Genomic DNA, 18258 nt, shown 5'->3' on the forward strand with positions numbered 1-18258 from the left:
CCTAGAATTGCCAAAGGTTTCTCTAGGTTCTAATCAGCTCCATACCTTAGAATGAGAGGTAGGTATCTCTGTCTCGGAACTCGATTTCCCAACAACCCGCAAGGGGAGTCGGAAGCACTGGAGATGGATTTCTCAGCAGGAGGATGACAGCTTCTTGGTCAGTGCGTCAGCTGGAGAGTTGGCTTCCTTCAGCACTTGCTGTAAAGAGCTGCGTCGTGCAAGTAGGTAGTCGAACTGCACCGAACCACACTGTGCTTTGCCATAGCAAGTGAAGGTATATTTATACCTTGAAGGTGTTTAGGAATGCCAGCTTTGACGTAAAGTCGGGCATATGAACGTCATGAATGAACCCTTAAGGAATAGATGTTCATGCATAATAATGAGTTCTTGGAGAAATCAATATTCAAGCAAGGGGAAGTCCCTAATGGCTTAAGTGTCTGGTTTTCCAAGAAATCATTGTGACGTAGATGAATGGATGGAAATAGCCATGCCTGTATTTGAGCAGCATGGGCTATGCCTAAATAAGGACTGGCTATCTATGCCTATAAATACATGTATAAACCTCGGCACTCTAGTATAATTCAGGTATCAATCTCATATAGCTGTTTAGCAATGAACAGTTTAAAGTACCAGCAGGAAGTCTATTCAGTTCTTGCTATGTCAATTTATTATAAATAGGTCACCAAATCTTAAATCACAGGTTTTAAAATTCCCAAAGCAATGACAATATAAATAGGGATAGACAGCTTGGTATGACAGTCCTCCTTTTTAGGCGTTGAACCGGCAGCCGACACGTGTTTCGTTTCTAAGAAACTTTTTCAAGGCTTCAGTCATTGTGTCACATTAGTTTGTGCACAGATTACATGTAAAGGTGTCCAGATTTCTAGTATGAAAGTCGTCTTGTCCTGTTGAATTCTATGTATATTCAAGGTCTCTGTTGAGGCGGAAGAACGCGTCACGTGTTGTGTGTATTGCGTCTACTGGTTACTATCTAGTTTCAAGTTGTCGCAAGCTCTTGGGCTATGATATACCCCTCTTATGTTCAAAACCGTCTCGCGGCGCAGTTCTCCCGAGTACCGTTCAGCAGCCTATATAAGGGCAATGTGAAATATACCTATATAAGGGCATGTATCGGGAAATGCAGACGGAATCTAAAATAGAACACAGCACCCACTCCACTTTCTTATGTATGACATTACTAAGTTCTAAACACGTAAAACAAATCTAAACATGAAGTGTTAAATCCCACCCAAAATACACATAAATAATGCTTTCGAATTGGTTGTACACATAAAAGATACATTGGTGCTGCACGCATTTAAAGCAATGTTTCATTCGAAGAACAGTTTTTTGACATGTGAATGCTAACTGAAAGAATCATGAAAATATACATTTATGAAATGGCTCGTAAATACAGAAGAAAAAGGTGCCGAAACCATTTTATGTCAGATTACATAAAACTGTTTGTATGTGGACAAGGACAAGTATTGTCTCTGGATGTACTCAAAGAAATCTTGTTCTCTATGAATAGTTCTACTATAAGCAGATTACTTGTGCCAAAAAATGAAAAATACAAATTTGGAGAAAAAAAATTAATCATAGGAAAAAGAGTTCAAAAGATAGTACCGTGTTTTGAAAAATGAATGTTTCTCAGAACACTTTGTGCCAAAATCAAAAGTCAGTGTTAGGGCTTGGAGAAAACATGAAATCCTCTATGTCTGTTGACAAAAAGTCGTCTACCATTGTAGGTGAAAGTTGGATTACCTCGTTTAAAAGATTAACCGCACATAGATGTGAAGCATTGCCGTCAGCATTAGTTGCATTAGCAATGTTCGTAATGGATGGTACCTGCCTGCCTGTTTCCTCTCGTACCTCAGCAGTTGCAATTTGCGTATGTGAGATCTCAATGAATGCCGTCATCAGGATTGGTAGCCGCTGGGGACAACACAGAGAATGGGCTGTTACCGGTTCAAGCAAAGTATCAACATCCATTGGCATGACTGATGGGAATGTGAGACATGTGTCTAACACACATTCTTCTCCGCATAGCAGGCAGCGTAGAACAGGTAAGATGTAATCTTGCCAAATTGGTCTGAATGACAGAAACCATGTGGTATTTAATTCTCATAGACGAGGTAGTCCCAAAATTTGGACGATGCGCTCACGACACTTCATCACCAGTAGAGTTGTCTCCATGGAGAACTGGGTGTCGCTCGTATCAGACATGTTTAAGATTCGACGTAATATTTCTGAGAAATGTATAGGGCAGTTTGTAGTTAAGAGGGCATGTATCTCGGCAGAAGTCCTTGCGATTTGCAGATCATAGGTCTCCATGGCCGAGGTCAGTGGCACAGTTTTTGCAAAAGAATGGCTTTCATTCTGCTTAGAGTATCAATTCGTAAAGAAGAGATGTGAAGTGAAGGCCATAAAGGCGACTCCCTGTCTGTCTTAGTTTTAGGAAACAATAATTGCCTACAGCAAGTGACCCTGGCTGACACAGTTACTAGATATAGTATACCTGGCAACATGCCACAGCAGCTGTGATCGTTCAACATGAAGTAACTTCCATTTGAAAGTTGTCCAAAAATTGGATCAATCACCGCGGCAGGTGAACCTTGAAGGTGGCATGAAAAGTTGTTATAGGAACCATCACAGGCCCCGTGTAAGTTTATACCCTGACAAAGGAGAGAGCCCCTTCGTGCATTTTCACAGTTTTTCCCGCTAATAAACACTTCATGTCCCCCACTCCATCATCTGTGTGTGTATGGTAGTTCCCAGGATGTCTTGATGTATTCTTTACCCAACCTTTCACATGTGCCTGCTGGTATGTGTTTTAGGCAATACTGAAAATGGAAAATTGTAACAGGCAGAGTGATTGGTCCATTTATTATCCATTGAGTAGCTGGTTTCTCTGCTACCGTAAATGGCAATCTTTCCAGTTTTTCAATGCTCAGCACCGTATAGTCTGCTCCCCTTTGTGCCAATTTGATCTGTTTATCAGTGAGATTAAATTCTGAAAACAGTGACGTAGTATTGATTCAACGCCAAGGCACATAGCTCGAATGAAGGTTTTGCAACGTCCAGCCTAATAGCATGATAGAATGTAGTTGTGACTGACCATGTAGCAGCATGACCAAGTCCTGTTCCATGATGTCTATGGCAGAAGACACTATGCTGTCCAATGAATATATCCTGTAAGACAGAGTCGTTAACCCATTCTCAACTACAGAGAGAGTTTTCTCTAAACTAATACGATCAATTTCTCGTATTCTTTCTGCAGTCTCTGCTTGCGTAATCTTCCATGCTTCATTATAAGCAGCATAGATACCGGCATATATACAACGTTTATGACGCGTTTTTCTTGGTCCCAGCAAGAATTCCCTAAGATCAGCGCCATCTTTGAGTAAAGATAAGTGTTGCTTTACATCCTTAAGTGTAGATCTGTGTAGCCAATCAAGGCACAGCTTCCCTACACTGTATGTTGTAACTATTCCAGGATGCTGTCTTTGAACATATCTTGGGCCTGGCCTATTGAATGTTAAACCCTGTGTCTTGTTCAGGAATCTATCTTGACAGTTGTTGGATTCTGTGGGCCAGATCAACCATTTTTTCCAATCTGGATCTGTTCCGTTGTGATACAAAATAGTATGTACGTCGACCTCCCCCTCTGAAGTGTTATTATTTTCAGGTGTAGGTATGGACGGATTGTTCAGGTCTTTTTTATCTTGGCTAACCCAAGACAAGACGTCTGTTGGACAGTTGTTATTCAAAAACATAATTTGCTCTTGGATGATACAGGCTCTAAACATACCTTTTCTCCCCTGCACCTGCCAATCTTTTGTACCCCAGACATTTTTCATCTCAATGTTGTCTTTCCAAAAGTCGAAACCTAGTTTAGTTGGGCATAAAAGGCTGCAGAATAAATCTGTTTTGTATTTGTTAACATACTCTTCATGCCTGTTTTGTTTACATTTTTAAAGTAAAATGATTCAGCATTGGATGCATTGAACCCTGAAAAGTACGGAAATTTCTTTGCAAATATTTTTGACACTTATTAGATGTTTGACCCACCCGTCACCCGAACCTAATACCCTAGCTGTTATAGATTGCTTTATGTCCCAGTTTTTTCTCTCCACAACCGAATTTCCCTCAGGATGGAATGGACTAGAGTACCGCAATGCAACGCCCAAATTGGCCATGGCCTCTTTGTAAGCTCGAGAGCTAAACGCAGGACCCTGGTCAGAATGTAGCGTGCCAACTGCGTATGTGCCGATAAAGACTCACAAATCTTTTATAACAGTTCGAGCGTCAGCCGAGCGCTGAGGCCCCATCCAAATGAACCTTGAACACAAGTCCACAGCAACCATGATATATTTATAGTTACCATCCCTTTGTAAGGAACCGCAGTCGTCTAGGTAAACGCAAGCTAATGGTTTATCCGAAATTAGGGCGACTGCGCAGGACGTTTCACAGTAGAGACTTTCATCTTTTGGCATGTCTCACATTCCAAAACATAGTTTCTGGTTTCCTCATGCGTGGCCACCAGTATCTTTGTTTTAATAATGACACTGTGGCGGAAACACCTACATGAGCAGAGGCGAGTCCCTCATGTGATGCTAGGATTAGTCCTAATCTATGTTCCATGTTTGGAATTACCCTATCCCCCACTACAGGGATTCTAGAAAACGGAACATTGTCTGCATCAGTTATATATGAGTACTTGAGTGGAAACCCTTTTGTTAATGTTTTACCACTGTCTTTGCTTAAAGCATTGACAGCCAGCATTATTTTGTTTTCTATTTTAGTTTTTGAACGAGTGATTGCAGCTATGGAAGCCGTTTGCACAGCTGCCTTCGCGGCTTCATCAGCCAATGAATTCCCTGCAACGTGAACGCCATCAGGTTGATGACTCAGTGTATGTATCACGTGAGTGTTTTGTAGTACTTCTCGTAACTGAACTACTTGTTCCCAAAGCATTTTATGCTTGATTGTGCCACCTTTTGCATCTTTGATAACCATTTTGAAGCCAGTTTTGCAAGTATTCATTGAAGGATTGAACACAATAATACGAATCGCACACTATGAGTGTGGGGAGTTTGCTGTCCGTATCCTCAAGTGTCATCTTGAATGCTTGTAGTTCAGCTCGCTGATCTGTACAATCTCCTAAGGATTGAGTTTTAGTGACCATTGGTGTGAATTTGCCATCGCGCCAATGACCTTAAACGATTGCGCACGCCGCACTATAGGCTTGTTTACCCCCCGTAGTGGGTTGAGCTGATCCGTCAGTATAAATTATAAATTCATACTGGTCTAGAGACAGAATTTCAGTAGGCAGAGGACATTCTTGTTCATATTGTAGAAATGTTTGTGTTTTCAAATAAGGATTAAAAACGTATTCAACATCAGTTGCAGCAAGAGAATTAACCCATTGTATCCATCTCGCATGTAAAGCTTTAGCATTAGGAATGCTCGCTTTTGTCACTGCTTCTAAGGCAGGTACAGGTGTTACGACCATTATGCGCTTTCCCTGTGCGAGGGCTATTTCTTTTGCTCCAGCACTTTGAACAGCTGTCAGAATTTTTTCTGTAGAAGTGAATTTCATTTCTGATTGTATGTGCAAGTGTGATTTGTAAGCTATTGGCACTTTTTCAGCTTTGTTAAAAGTTAAGTACGTGAATCTGCATTGTCCTGGAATGATTCGGGTCACTAAGTTGCGTACGTTTACGTGGTTTTGCAAATGTTTAGTTGCCAACATGTCTGTTTGTAATGAACGCAGAATTTCTGTGTGTTTTCGTGTCCAATTTACTGTTTTAAAATCAGGTTTGATTAATTGGTAGAGAGGATTAACCCTTTCTGCGTTTTTTAGAATGTATGTTCTTCCGTAGTTCAGGAAACCTAGAATCGACTGTAAGTTTTTCAGCTTTTTTGGAGGTTGGAGCAGCGCACACTTTTCTAAAAAGTTATGTGCCAGGCTTTTGCCTTCACTTTATAATTCAAATCCTAGGAAAAGGACTTTGAGGTGGGCAATTCTTGATTTCTTAAAATTGAATTTGTACCCCTCGGAGGCGAATCCAAGTATAATGGTGTTCACCCTGTTCAAGTGCCTATCCAAGTCATCGTCTGTCAGATAGATGTCATCGACATATGACAATGCTTCGTCATAATTTGGAAGTAACTCTGTTACCTTTGCTGAGAATAACCCAGGACTATTCTTGAATCCCTGAGGGAGACGACAGAAGTGAGACTGTGTCCCCAATATTGAGAAAGCGGTCAAATACCTACTTTCTGGTGCAATATTTTGACAGAACAACCCATTTGAAATATCTAATGTGGTTTTATATTTTTTACGCACAATGTTATTCATTAATGCCGTACTGTGTGCATTTTGCACTGCAAATGTTTTGCAACAAGAGTTTAGATGTCTGTAATCCAATACTAAACAAAATGTATTGTCTGGTTTGGAGACAGGAAACAAAGGATTGTTCATTGATGAGGTGCATGTTTCAATCACCCCCTGGTATTCAAGTTGATCTAAGATTTCCCTGACCAGTTTTTTAGTTTCTTGCTTAACTGGGTACTTCCTTTATGCAGTTGGTTGATTTTTTAACTGGATTTTATGGTGAGGAGAATCCTCATCCCATCCTACATGCTTTTTGTATAATGCAGGAGCTTGGGCAACTGCCCATTTCCTGGCATAATTATATTTTAAATGAATTGGAATATGATTAGAGAAGGCTGGCATAATGATGTCTTCTCCATGTGGGCACTCCCTGACAAATTTCGGTGGCCAGTCATGTTCAGCTAGAAGTATATCATAACCCTTAGAAAGTCGCTCCCAAAAGAGTGCTCTCACTTTTCTTGGTATGTCTCCCTCCATCTGGAGTGTTATTTCATATACCTTATGTGGAGAACTAACCCTGGTCTCCGCAGTTTCAACTTTAATTAATTCATTCAAGTCCACTGTCTCCAGAAGATCCTTCAGGTTCTGGCGAGCTATTGTGACTTCTGCTGCGCTGTCCAACATTGTCTGAGCCCATTCTCTGTTATTGAGTTGTGTCCTCAAGATCCTCGGCATGTCTGATTTGTAGATCTGCTACCTTCGTTTTGGTGAATTGAGGTTTCTTGTTTTTCTGAACGCGTTGATCGTCTTTGAACTTCACGCGTTCTTCCTTGTGTTCTGACCGTCCTCTTCTTTCAGATTTTTGTGACGAAGTCTGAAAGGTACAAGAGGAACGTGTATCAGTATCTTGATATCTATCAGGTTTTCTCAAATTATCCCTGAGGTTATACCTCCTTTCAGAGGGCTCCTTTTGAGAAGACCTACCTCTGGAATGAGAACGCTTCTCTTTAGAAGTTTGTTTGCTATTTTCCCACTTCTTTTTAGAAGAAGTAGGAGTGTTTTTAGAAAAGACCTTTTCAGGACTTTCAGACAGTTGCGGCTTCACTAGTTTCCCACCCAAACTGTCTCTGCCTAATTCTTCATAGGATTTTTCAATTATTCTGGCTAATTCTTGAGGTTGCTCAGTTACATCAAATTCCCTTAATTTTTGGCGAATCGCCACTGATGCTGCTTCACCTTTAATATTAGCTAATATTATTGTTGAGACCTGTTTGAAATCTTTCAGTAGTTTCATACCCAAATTTAAAGCAGGCGCTGTCCCGTATTCATTTTGAATCTGTTTCAGGACGTCTGGTATTACCGCCATGGACAGAACACCATGTGTTTTAGTGTATATAGCAGCAAAGACTGTACCCTAAGTGGTGCAGTCCTCCAGCTGTGGTGTGATCCCCATTGGTAAACAGTTTGTTGAAATCCTGTGTTGTTCATGAGGGCTAGTATTAGGAAATACTACTTCGATTTGAGTAATTTTTTGAGCTATCCAAAATGGAATTTGTTCGTGTTTTGCAGGTAATTAACCTATGACTGAGTGTAAAGTCTGTGGTATCATTGTTAGTGTATTCCCTTGGTGAGAATTTTGTTGGGGAATAACTATTGTAGGTTTGACTGTGAGAGTCCGCATGAGATATTGAACCAATTGTCTATAGATTTTGATTAACTCTTTGAGTTGAGCTAGTAAGTTTACATCTGACATTTCATTAATATGGTATATAGCTGTCTAAAACCGGCCATGTTGCTCCTGGTCTACCTAGTGGACCGAGCCTGGTAATGTGATTTAAATGTTTTAGGGCACCTTTAAACCAGAGCTCATCCTCCTGGTTTGTGAGTGGAATTTCAATATATCTTCTTTGTAGAAGTGAAACACATGTGTTCTTGGATTTGCTTCAGGGAAGACTATCCATGAATAGAATACCTCTGTCTAGTGATATTCATGTGCCTCTATCACAAAAACTGCCCAACCGCCTGATGTTAGGCCATGTTTTATAAGTTTTATAGTGATGGCTTTCCTTAAATTTAGAGTAATGGCTACAGCATCCTCGTCGTTTTCTTGGAAACCTGTATAGTTAAAAGCAGACCCTGTAGCCCCAGTCGAGTTGTTGTCCTTGTTTTCGGTCATTGTGAAATGAAAATTGCAGAGCAAGTTTCAAGGAAACGTTGAAGAAACCAAAAAGCGAATATATAGGATTTTTCGTCCTACTCAGCTATGGCGGATATTATCTTTTTACCCACACCAGACGTCTATTGGCGTATTACGGAAAAAGGGGTCTCTGAGAAAAGCACGACTGAGTTACTGCAGTATCTAGCGTTAAATTAGTGCCTTACCAAACCGTTGGGTGCTGTGTAGTGTAGTTCCTATATTCCCAATAGGTTCTGCGCATTGGAGTAATATACACTATAGATTTGACATAGGACTGAGATCAGTATGTCTCTATCGAATATACTAAACTTAATTGTGTGTGCCAGCTAACTCAGAGGTCACTAGAAACTTTCTCGACTAAACAAGAAGGGATTAGTTTCTGACAACCGCATAAACATGACAACTTTGTTTCCCCTAGAATCGAAACATATCTTCAGAGTCGTGGGAACAATAGATAACTATTTCACTTAGTCAATTGTGCATGCTTCGTTTCTACAGAATTTGCACAGAAATAGAGAGACGGGCGTTTCAATAAAAAGGGTTTATTGAACAGTCTTCTTTCTCATGCAAGAGAGGTGAACTGCTACAATTGTTAGATAGAATGCAAAGTATAATGCGTACAGCATAAACAGTAATATAAAATAATACTGTAATAGCATTGTCTGTTGCTATGCCATATAAACATAAATACATAAATAACACAGGCTAAAATACTCAACGGGTGCTTCTAAAATACGCCCACCTCAGTGTACCTAACCTAAGTCTAGTACGAGGGAAGAAGTAGGTGTTTGTCTTTTAGCATAGGTTTAGTTTTGCCAAGAATTGTCAAAGGTTTCTCTAGGTTCTAATCAGCTCCATACCTTAGATGAGAGGTTGGTATCTCTGTCTCGGGACTCGATTTCCAGGGGCGGCTCTAGGCTCATGGTGGCCCTAGGCAGGGAGGGTAGGTAGGGGCCCCGGAAGAGGGGGTCCGGGCGGGGCGGAGTGAGGAGGCCAGTGAAAATTAGGGGGTCAGGGTGTTTGGAAGTGGAACAGAGCCGGAGGCCGCCAAATCCCTGCTAGGGGCCGCCACGCAAATATGTATCCATCCTCAGAGGATTATTATATTATGGATATATATTGGCGTGGTGGCCCCTGGGGTTTGGCGGCCCTGTGCAGGTGCACAGCTTGCACATACCTAAGGCCGCCCCTGCGATTTCCCAACACCCCGCAAGGGGAGTGGGAACCACTGGATCTGGATTTCTTGGCAGGAGGATGACAGATTCTTGGTCAGTGCGTCAGCTGGAGAGTTGGCTTCCTTCTGCACTTGCTGTAGCGAGCTGCATTGTGCAAGTAGGTAGTCGAACTGCACCGAACCACACCGTGCTTTGCCATTGCATTGAGTATTGATTTCTCCAAGAACTGTCTGCATTATGCCCAGCAGCTCTTGCAATCCAAAATCCCACCGCGTAAATGCTATTTTCACTATGATAGCTGGCAACGTAGGCACTGCGCGCGCCCTGTGTGAAACCATCAATCGCCTCATTGTTTTCTTCACCTAGCTGCTTATAAATGTGCTGGCAGGCGTTCACACTATTTTGTTCAGAATTTGGAGACGTACAGGTAAGTACTCGGTGTCATAAAAATTGTTTACTGCCAGCCCCCCATACCTCATTCCGCTATGAACGCAGCAGTAAATCAATCCTTTGCTTTCCCATTTTGCAGCATTCACCTCATTCATTGCATTGCTGAAGTACTCGGGCGTTTGACTTATAACGCCCGCCTTGTTAGTTATTGCCTCTTTTAAACAGTTCAAAGTAAATAGTATTGACAGATTACTGTAAGCCTGCTCAACTGAAGGCCGTCCCTTGCCCAACCACGGATCCGAACCCCAGAGTGCCCATCCCGACGATAAACCGGTCCGCATCAGAACCAAGAATTCTTGCCAAAGTGGCTTCACAAACCCCGTAACGTGTTTGCATACCCTAAAGGCTGTTCTGCACAATTTATAAAGCTACAAATGTTTTTTTTTTTTTTGGAAAACCTTTATTATGAAGAAAAGGAGTACAGTTACAGACCTACAACCACAGAGGCTGGTCAGTAGCAATAAATATCAAAAGCACAACAATGCACAGCTCATCAGCCGACAACCCGAGGGCCCGGCAGCGATAGTGTACGACATTGTAGAGAACCTGTGGCGGTAGGAAAATAAATAAAAGGTTACACATTTTATATTTTATAAACGAACAAAAAGAAAACACAAAAAAGGTTTGAGGCGGAAACTATACAGTGTATTGGCTGTCTCATGCGGTAGGGGGGAGCTAATTGATCAGGGAGCAACTTTATGAAGGATGAAGATCTTAAGAAGGGGGCGGGGGGCGAGAGCAAACCAATAAATCACAGACAACAGGAAGCAAATAACCTGAAAACGCACAGTCAAGGGGACAGGGGAATGTCAGAAGCTTCTACAAAAGGGGGAGTGCAGATCTCTCCTCAGTACGAATTCCATTGACCCCATATCCTTCCCCACTTCTTGGGCCTACCACGGGAGACATATACAATTTTTTCTTTGAACATCCCTGTTTTCTTTCCAAGTTGAGACTAAAGGTGCGCTTTGAGACCCCCACAATTGGGCAAAGTCCCTTTTTGCGATCATGTTACCGAGGGTGGCCCACTGAGTCTGAGCAACACTGCAATCATTTGGTTCCCAGATGTTCAACAAACAGCGTCTGGCCTCAGGCAATAACTCCACACCCGTCACCTCTCCCATCACAGCATGTACTCGATTCCAGAAAACCACAACCTCCGGACATTCCCATATAATGTGAAGGAAGGTAGCAAGCATACCACAACCACGCCTACACAGCCCATCCGCAGAATAACCCATACGCATCAGTCGTGGACCCGTGACATAGACACAGTGCAAAATCTTTAATTGCACCAGCCAGAGACGCGCCGGAATCGCGACCTCTTTGGGGGAGGATATCGCAGCCTGCCAGTCTTCATCGTCCAACTCCAGTCCATCGTCGGTCCAAGCCTCACGAAGCTGTACAAGAAGGTCCGAGCGGTCGTTAATGAGTTTTTTGTAGATGAGAGATATAGTGCTATCGGGGACGTACCTGCCAAGCACCCTATCTTCCAAGGGAGAGGACTCCAGAATAGCAGACCCGGCCGGGAAGACCGATTTAAGCGCGTGGCGGACCTGGATATATCGGAAGTATTCCCTATCACTCAATTTGTATTCGTGTTTTAATTCGTCGAATGTCTTGACTCTATCCTTGATCCAGAGGTCACCGACTTTACTGATACCGATAAGGTCCCATCTATTGAAACCCTTCGCCGTCCATAGACTGCCCAGTCTCTCCGCAGCATACAAGGGGGTTGCTCTAGTTAGCTTGTCCTATTATTTAAACTAGACAAGGGAACCCAGGGCGTAATATGCTAAGGACCATGGGTAGGTACTTATTTTCAAAAACAGAGGTCCTTAGACAAGGGAAGATTAAAGGAGAATGAATATAGACCAAATGGAACTATATTTTGGAAATGTCCAGCCGGACAATTAATTACCTTGATAGAAAATGATCACAAAACAATAAACCACAAAGTGTGATGGAAGCGGGACACCAGCCGATGTCCGACTAACACACTAAGAGAGCACAAACAAGGGGGAGTAGTAGGCAATAACAGGTCATCTGGTCATTGTAAATCATAAAGCAGATAATCCAAAGCATACACATATGCACGAAAAATTTGCATCAACTATGCATTTAGGTCGACGACGTTTCGAACCTTAAACAATATCGGTTCACCTCAGGACAAAGAATAATTGCCTAAAGAGTTAACATTCACAGTTGTCCCCACTATGTGGGGATCAATATGCCATACCATAGAAGAGAAAAAATAAAAAGAGAAGGGAAACATAAAAGAATGAAACATGTCAGCAAATCATTGTTACAACTGCGTAAACAGTGCACGACTCATACCATGCCAAGGTGTCAACGGCAACGGAGTGTGATGCATGCTGGATACAAGCAGTGTACTAGAAGGTGGGAGCAAGGCTAGTGGCACAACGTCCCATTGGTGACGAATAATAACTCAGACTGGTTGAGGGGAAAAGTGAAATGCTAATTCGTAATTGTGCAGATGAGCTGTGTCTTAAATTATGCCAAAGATGGAGGACTATGGCAGTGCAAACCGGTAGCTAAAGAGGTGAATTAATGGGCACAAAATACAGGATCTGTGGTGTCAAAAAGGTAGCTTACCGATGTGGTGAGGCTGAAAAGGATTCAACCCGAGAATCAATATGCAACTGTATTCTAAGGAGGGGGAATGTGAGGGAGAATATATCAGGTCAGTGAGGTCGATCCAATAAACATTGAGTCATATTGCCGTAATAGTCGGTAAAAACCTTACCAAAGGGAATATCCGGGGATTGACTCAATTAAATCTGTGAGGGAAGGGGAGGGAAGGGGTTATAATGAAGTCAGTGAGCAGTAAACAGGTTGAAGCATAAGTGCTTCGCTACTAAGGCTTAATGAAAGGGAAGATGCCCTCGTTTTTGAATTCTGTAGGAACAGAAAATGAATAAGGGGCATTAATGCCGGCATGTCTTAGAAGATCAAGTAAATGATCCTGCCAGGGGTCGCCGTAGTCTTAACTGGCAATGTCATGAGCAGGTCCGCAATAGGGGTCCTTGCAGGCATGAAAAATCAGCACGGCGTGCACTCGTAAAGGTAGACGCGATATGGGGAAGTTTGGTAATTACGTGGGGGCTAGGGACCAATAGGAACATGGCAAAAGCTGTCGGCCATTATGGATTGGGCACAAGTTGAAAGAGTGGCGGACATCTTAGGTGTACTACGGTCGGAAGGTCCGTGATTTAGACAAAAACGAGTGAAAAAGTGCCTTTCGTGATAGCCACACCAGACATACAGTGACAAAGTTGCAAGGTAAAACACCACATCAACAGCCAAAGTTAAAAACATTTTTTGGGGAAAAATCGAATTACAGTGAACCTAATGGCATAAAATTAGCGGAAGGAGGTTATAGATAAAAACACATAAACCAGTCAGAGCATACTGAGCAGAAGTAATTTCAAAATCAGAACAGAATCATATTGAAGTTCCATTTGCTGGTGCCTAAATCAATGAGGTCCAATCCTCAGTCCGATTCAGGCCAGTCTGCAGACTTTTTGTCTTCAGTATCCAACGTAGTTCCTCTTTGTTTAACAACTGCTGCAAATTGCCTCCGCGGCTGGGGAGTCTTATCACAGAGATGATAGTCCATTTGAAGTCCATTTCCGTGTGGGATCGTTCAGTGAAAGGATGCACAAGGGGGGCATTAGCAGTCCTGCATCGTATTCTGCTCCGGTGTTGGCACATTCTTGTGCGCGCCTTCTGAGTTGTCTGCCCTATATAGATCATAGAACACGGACAAACAATTGCATAGATGGCATTTGTGCTGTTACAGTTGGAGAATTCTTTACGCTCATACTTGATATCATTGTGCATGAATTCCCTGCCTTCTATAGTACTGTCACACATGGAGCAGTTACCACACCTAGCATGCCCAGTGAGTCTTGGTAGCCCCCAAAGTTTATCAATTGTAGTCATTTGTTCAGGAGCGGGTAATGCTGCACGCACCAAATGGTCTTTCAGATTCTGTGGTAAATAAAATATTACCCTGTCGGAATTTCTATACTTAAACAAAGGGTCATGCATATAATGAGAGGCAGAGTCCGTGGTGTCCGATTCAAAAGGGCTTTATTTCAGTAACTCGAGTTAAGGGAGAATCGGGTTCCATCACCACAAAGGTTCAGGAAGGGTCTTCTGAACTTTATTCACAGAATACATTATTTATACATTAAACATACATTACGTTGCATTAGAGAAGGCGGAGCAAGTGAAAGAGAGAGATAAGAGCACATGGGCGTGCAAAAGGGCGTGTAAGAAGGCGTACACATGGGCGTTCCCTTAAGGAGTCATAGGTGTGTCACAGGTGGGTGGATACATGGAGGGGGTCTGCGTGGTCAGCTGGAACCTTTACCCTACTTGTGTGCGCCACTTGGCTATGACGTACAATTGACGTGTAACTGGGGGAAGCTGACTTTCGTTCTAGTAGAGAAGCCTTGAGTGTCAGGGCGACCTGTACATCTAATATTATCTGATATCTTAAGTTTGGAGGATGTATTATCTGAAATAAAGGTCGCTTGAGCAAAGGTTGCTCATCACTAAAAGCCAGTGTGTGCATATATTTCTTCGTGCATTGTGTGGGGGCCATGGGCTTTCTATGGATGCGAGCTCTGTAAATCACATAAACGGAGACAGAAAGGCTGGGCTCTATCTCTGTGGACGGGTTCTGTTTACCTTCTTCGCTAGGCAGGAATGTGTTTCTGTGGAGCAGAGCAGATAACTGTAAGCAAAATACTGTCTTGGCAGGCCAGGCTGGGCCCCTCTTGGCTGAGCAGAAAGTATGCGAGAGGTCAGGGATACATAGCTGAGCTGCAGCTTTCAGAGGGACTGGAGGCATGGAGCCTGAATTCGGGTCCTGGCTCAGCTGAGCCACAAAACGGGTTCATCTCGACTTTTAAACGTGCACCATGCAAATACATTGGCAACATGGGCAACATAGGCCTCAGTACAGAATTAACGTTTCTTTCATGGAAGGCTTGGTAACTGACATTCTAATGTGGGACGGAAATGCAGAGGCATTATTATTACAGGCATGAGAGGGAAAGTGCATGGGTGACATGAACATACACTAAACGTGGGGTACATGCAGGGGACACATTTGCCACGTAAAATTTCTATTTCCTCAATTCTTAGACTTCTTAAAGGCAAACAAGGGTTTGTCTAGTTGGAGTTGGCCTGCATTCAACACGGGCCAGTATTTCTTAATGCTCTCGGTGAGGGAATTAGATGCTGGGGAAAAGGTGGTCACACAGACCAGTCGGTTCTGTGCTTTTTTGGGTTTGGGTTCCAACAACACTTCCCTTGGGCAAAACCACGCTCGTTTAAGTGAAGTTTTTATCAATCTACGAGGATAGCCTCTAGCGCTAAGTTTGGCGCTAAGTAATTGTGCTTCCTTAAAGTAATCGTCTCTGAGGTAACAATTTCTTCTCAACCTTAAGAATTGCGAATAAGGGAGGGAATCACGAAGCGCTCTCGGATGGTTACTCTTGTAACTTAACAAAGTGTTGCGCTCTGTGGGCTTCCTATAGAGGCTGGTAATGAGTGTGCCCTCTTTATCCTGTATGTTAAGGTCTAAGAAGGGAATACTTGAGTGGCTTGTAGTCAAGGTGTAGGTGAGACCACTGCAATTGGAATTGAGCCAATGTAGAAATTGGGGTAGCAGGTCATCAGAGTCATTCCAGATCATAAAAATATCGTCAATGTACCTCTTCTATAGGGCAATGCCACTATGGAAGGGGTTAGACGGAGTCAGAATACGCCCGCATTCAAGGCTGTCCATGTATAATACCGCCAGGTTGGGGGCAAAAACGGCCCTCATGGAAGTGCCTTTGATTTGGCCATAATATTGACCGTCAAACAAGAAATAGTTTTTGGATAGACAAATTTCCAGGAGCTGTAAAATGAACAATGTAGGTATGAGATGGGGTCTGGGACGGCTGTTCAAAATATCTTCAATGACTAACATAGAGTCATTCTGAGGTATATTGGTATATAAGGACTCCACGTCCAGAGTACAGAGTACGTTGGACGTGGAGTCAAAGGGGTGTTCCTCTAGCAGGTTGATCATGTGCGTGCTATCACGAATGTAGCATTGGGTAGCAGGCACAAAATCTTTAATGAAATAGTCCACAAAGAGACCCAAAGGTTCTAAAATTAGTTAGCTTGTCCGTCCACCCCGTGGCCGTAGTCGCACTACCCCATACTCGTACCGCCACCCCGGTGGGGCCCCTCAGATTCTTCCTGGCAGCTCTGGAGTAGAGCGCCCTGTTATAGTCGCCCCCGGGTAGCTGCCACCTATCCATCTCGAATGCGGGATTCGGGACAGGACCGTACATAGCATGATTGACCGCACTCAGTTGGGATGCCCAGTAGTAGCGTTTGATATCAGGCAGCGCTATACCATCATCATACCAGGGCAGAGTCAATTTTGCCAATGCTATGCGGGGTCGCCCGCCCCATACCAGCTTCCTCTGGAGGCTCTCAATTTCACGGAAATAACTAGCAGGCACCAGGTCAAGTGTATTTTGGATGGCATACAGGAATCGGGGGAGAGACATCATCTTAAAGAGGGCTGCTCTACCCAAGGGGGACAACGGCAAGTCACACCACGCCGCAACATCCGATCTAAGCCGGGCAAGCGGAGGCAGCAAATTCCGCTCATAGCGTACTCTGGGGTCCAACGATATGTAAATCCCCAAGTACTTAAAGCCGACACACGAGACCGGTATCGGGCAGATGCGGGGCAGAGAGGGCAACTCTCCTGTAAGAGGGTAGATACAGGACTTGGCCCAATTGATGACCAAGCCAGAATTTTTCCCAAAGGAACTCAAAACGTTGAACAAGACTCCCAATGACTTACGAGGAGAGGTGAGGTACAGCAAAATATTGTCCGCGTACAACGATATACAGTCCTCGAAGTCAGGGGACCATTGAATGCCCTTGAGCGAGGGTTCCCATCGGAGCCACGCGGCAAGTGGTTCAAGGGCAAGCGCAAAGAGCAGTGGCGACAAAGGACATCCCTGCCGCGTGCCGCGTCCAAAGGGTTCCGAAGCCCTGCCGTTGACCACCACCTGGGCCAGCGGTTGCTCATACAGAAGCCTGACCCACCCGATGAAGTTAGGGCCAAAGCCAAATTTGGCAAGAGCCGCCCACAAATATGGCCATTTCACCGTGTCGAAGGCCATCGAGGTGTCAAGTGAAACCAAGATGGCCGGCTCACTAAGAGACCCCGCCCTTGCTAAGACGCCGTGAAGACGACGAAGATTAAGCGTGGTTTTTCGATGGGGGATGAATCCAGACTGGTCCAGGTGTATCAAGTCACTAACCACCGTTATCAGCCGATTCGCCAAAAGCTTTGCCAGGATCTTGGGCTCCACATTCAAAAGCGAAATCGGGGGGCGTGGCTAGCAGCCGGCGATGGCGGCAGCTTAGAAGGAGAGCTCCGTGATTGAAGCGGCTCCCAGAGAAATCCGTCCATTTATCCTTCAACAGAACTTCCCAGCGGGACGGCAACGAAGCCCAGGACCGGGCGGCAGTAAATCAGACCAGCGGGACCTCAATCCGAGGTCGGGAAGAGCAGTTTTGACCGTACCCCGTGTGGGCCTGTGTGCAACATCCGGGCCGGGGAACAGAGTGCGCTGCAGACCTGGCAGGAAGCGGCCCGTCTCGGGCAGAGACTCACCGGAAGTGCCCGGCCGCGGACAGCGACGGCGGAAAAGAAACCGGGGCATCCAGCCAATACCACCGGACTTCAGGAGCCCGGAGTGCGTGCCTGGGGGCCCGTCTGAGGTGAGGGGGAGACAGACCCGGACGGCCGGCAGGGACGGAGAACGGCGCTCAGTGCGGCGACATCGGGACTAGTGACCGCCATCTTGAGTCACTGTAAAGCCCTGCTTCAGCCGCTGCAGACCCGGCGCGGCAGCCAGAGTGCTGGGACAGGCGGCGGAGGAACCCGCGCTGCCTAATTGACCGCACTGTAGCTCCTGGGCCCCCCCGCTGACCAAGGGCGCACTGAGAGGCGGGGAGCCCGGGTGCACAATAGACCTGATGAC

The 18258-nt window shown here is 44.3% G+C and overlaps 1 protein-coding gene across 7 annotated transcripts in view; it reads left to right on the forward strand.

Annotated features, from left to right (window-relative positions):
* The window catches only part of ABCC10 (ATP binding cassette subfamily C member 10), a 450580-nt gene that overhangs the window by 26696 nt on the left and 405626 nt on the right, over positions 1-18258 (forward strand). For 3 of the 7 annotated variants that reach the window (XM_086925983.1, XM_086925987.1, XM_086925982.1), the window contains exon 2: positions 4806-4915. The exons of 3 other annotated variants lie outside the window; for them this stretch is intronic. In XM_086925983.1, the coding sequence (XP_086782109.1) occupies positions 4872-4915 (44 nt within the window). In that variant the 5' untranslated portion in view covers positions 4806-4871. Of the gene's footprint in view, positions 1-4805; positions 4927-18258 lie in introns of all 7 variants that reach the window. One more of the 7 variants, XM_086925986.1, reaches the window with a different exon arrangement.

Source organism: Lissotriton vulgaris, chromosome 6 (assembly GCF_964263255.1).
Source record: "Lissotriton vulgaris chromosome 6, aLisVul1.2, whole genome shotgun sequence".
Lineage (NCBI taxonomy): Eukaryota > Metazoa > Chordata > Amphibia > Caudata > Salamandridae > Lissotriton > Lissotriton vulgaris.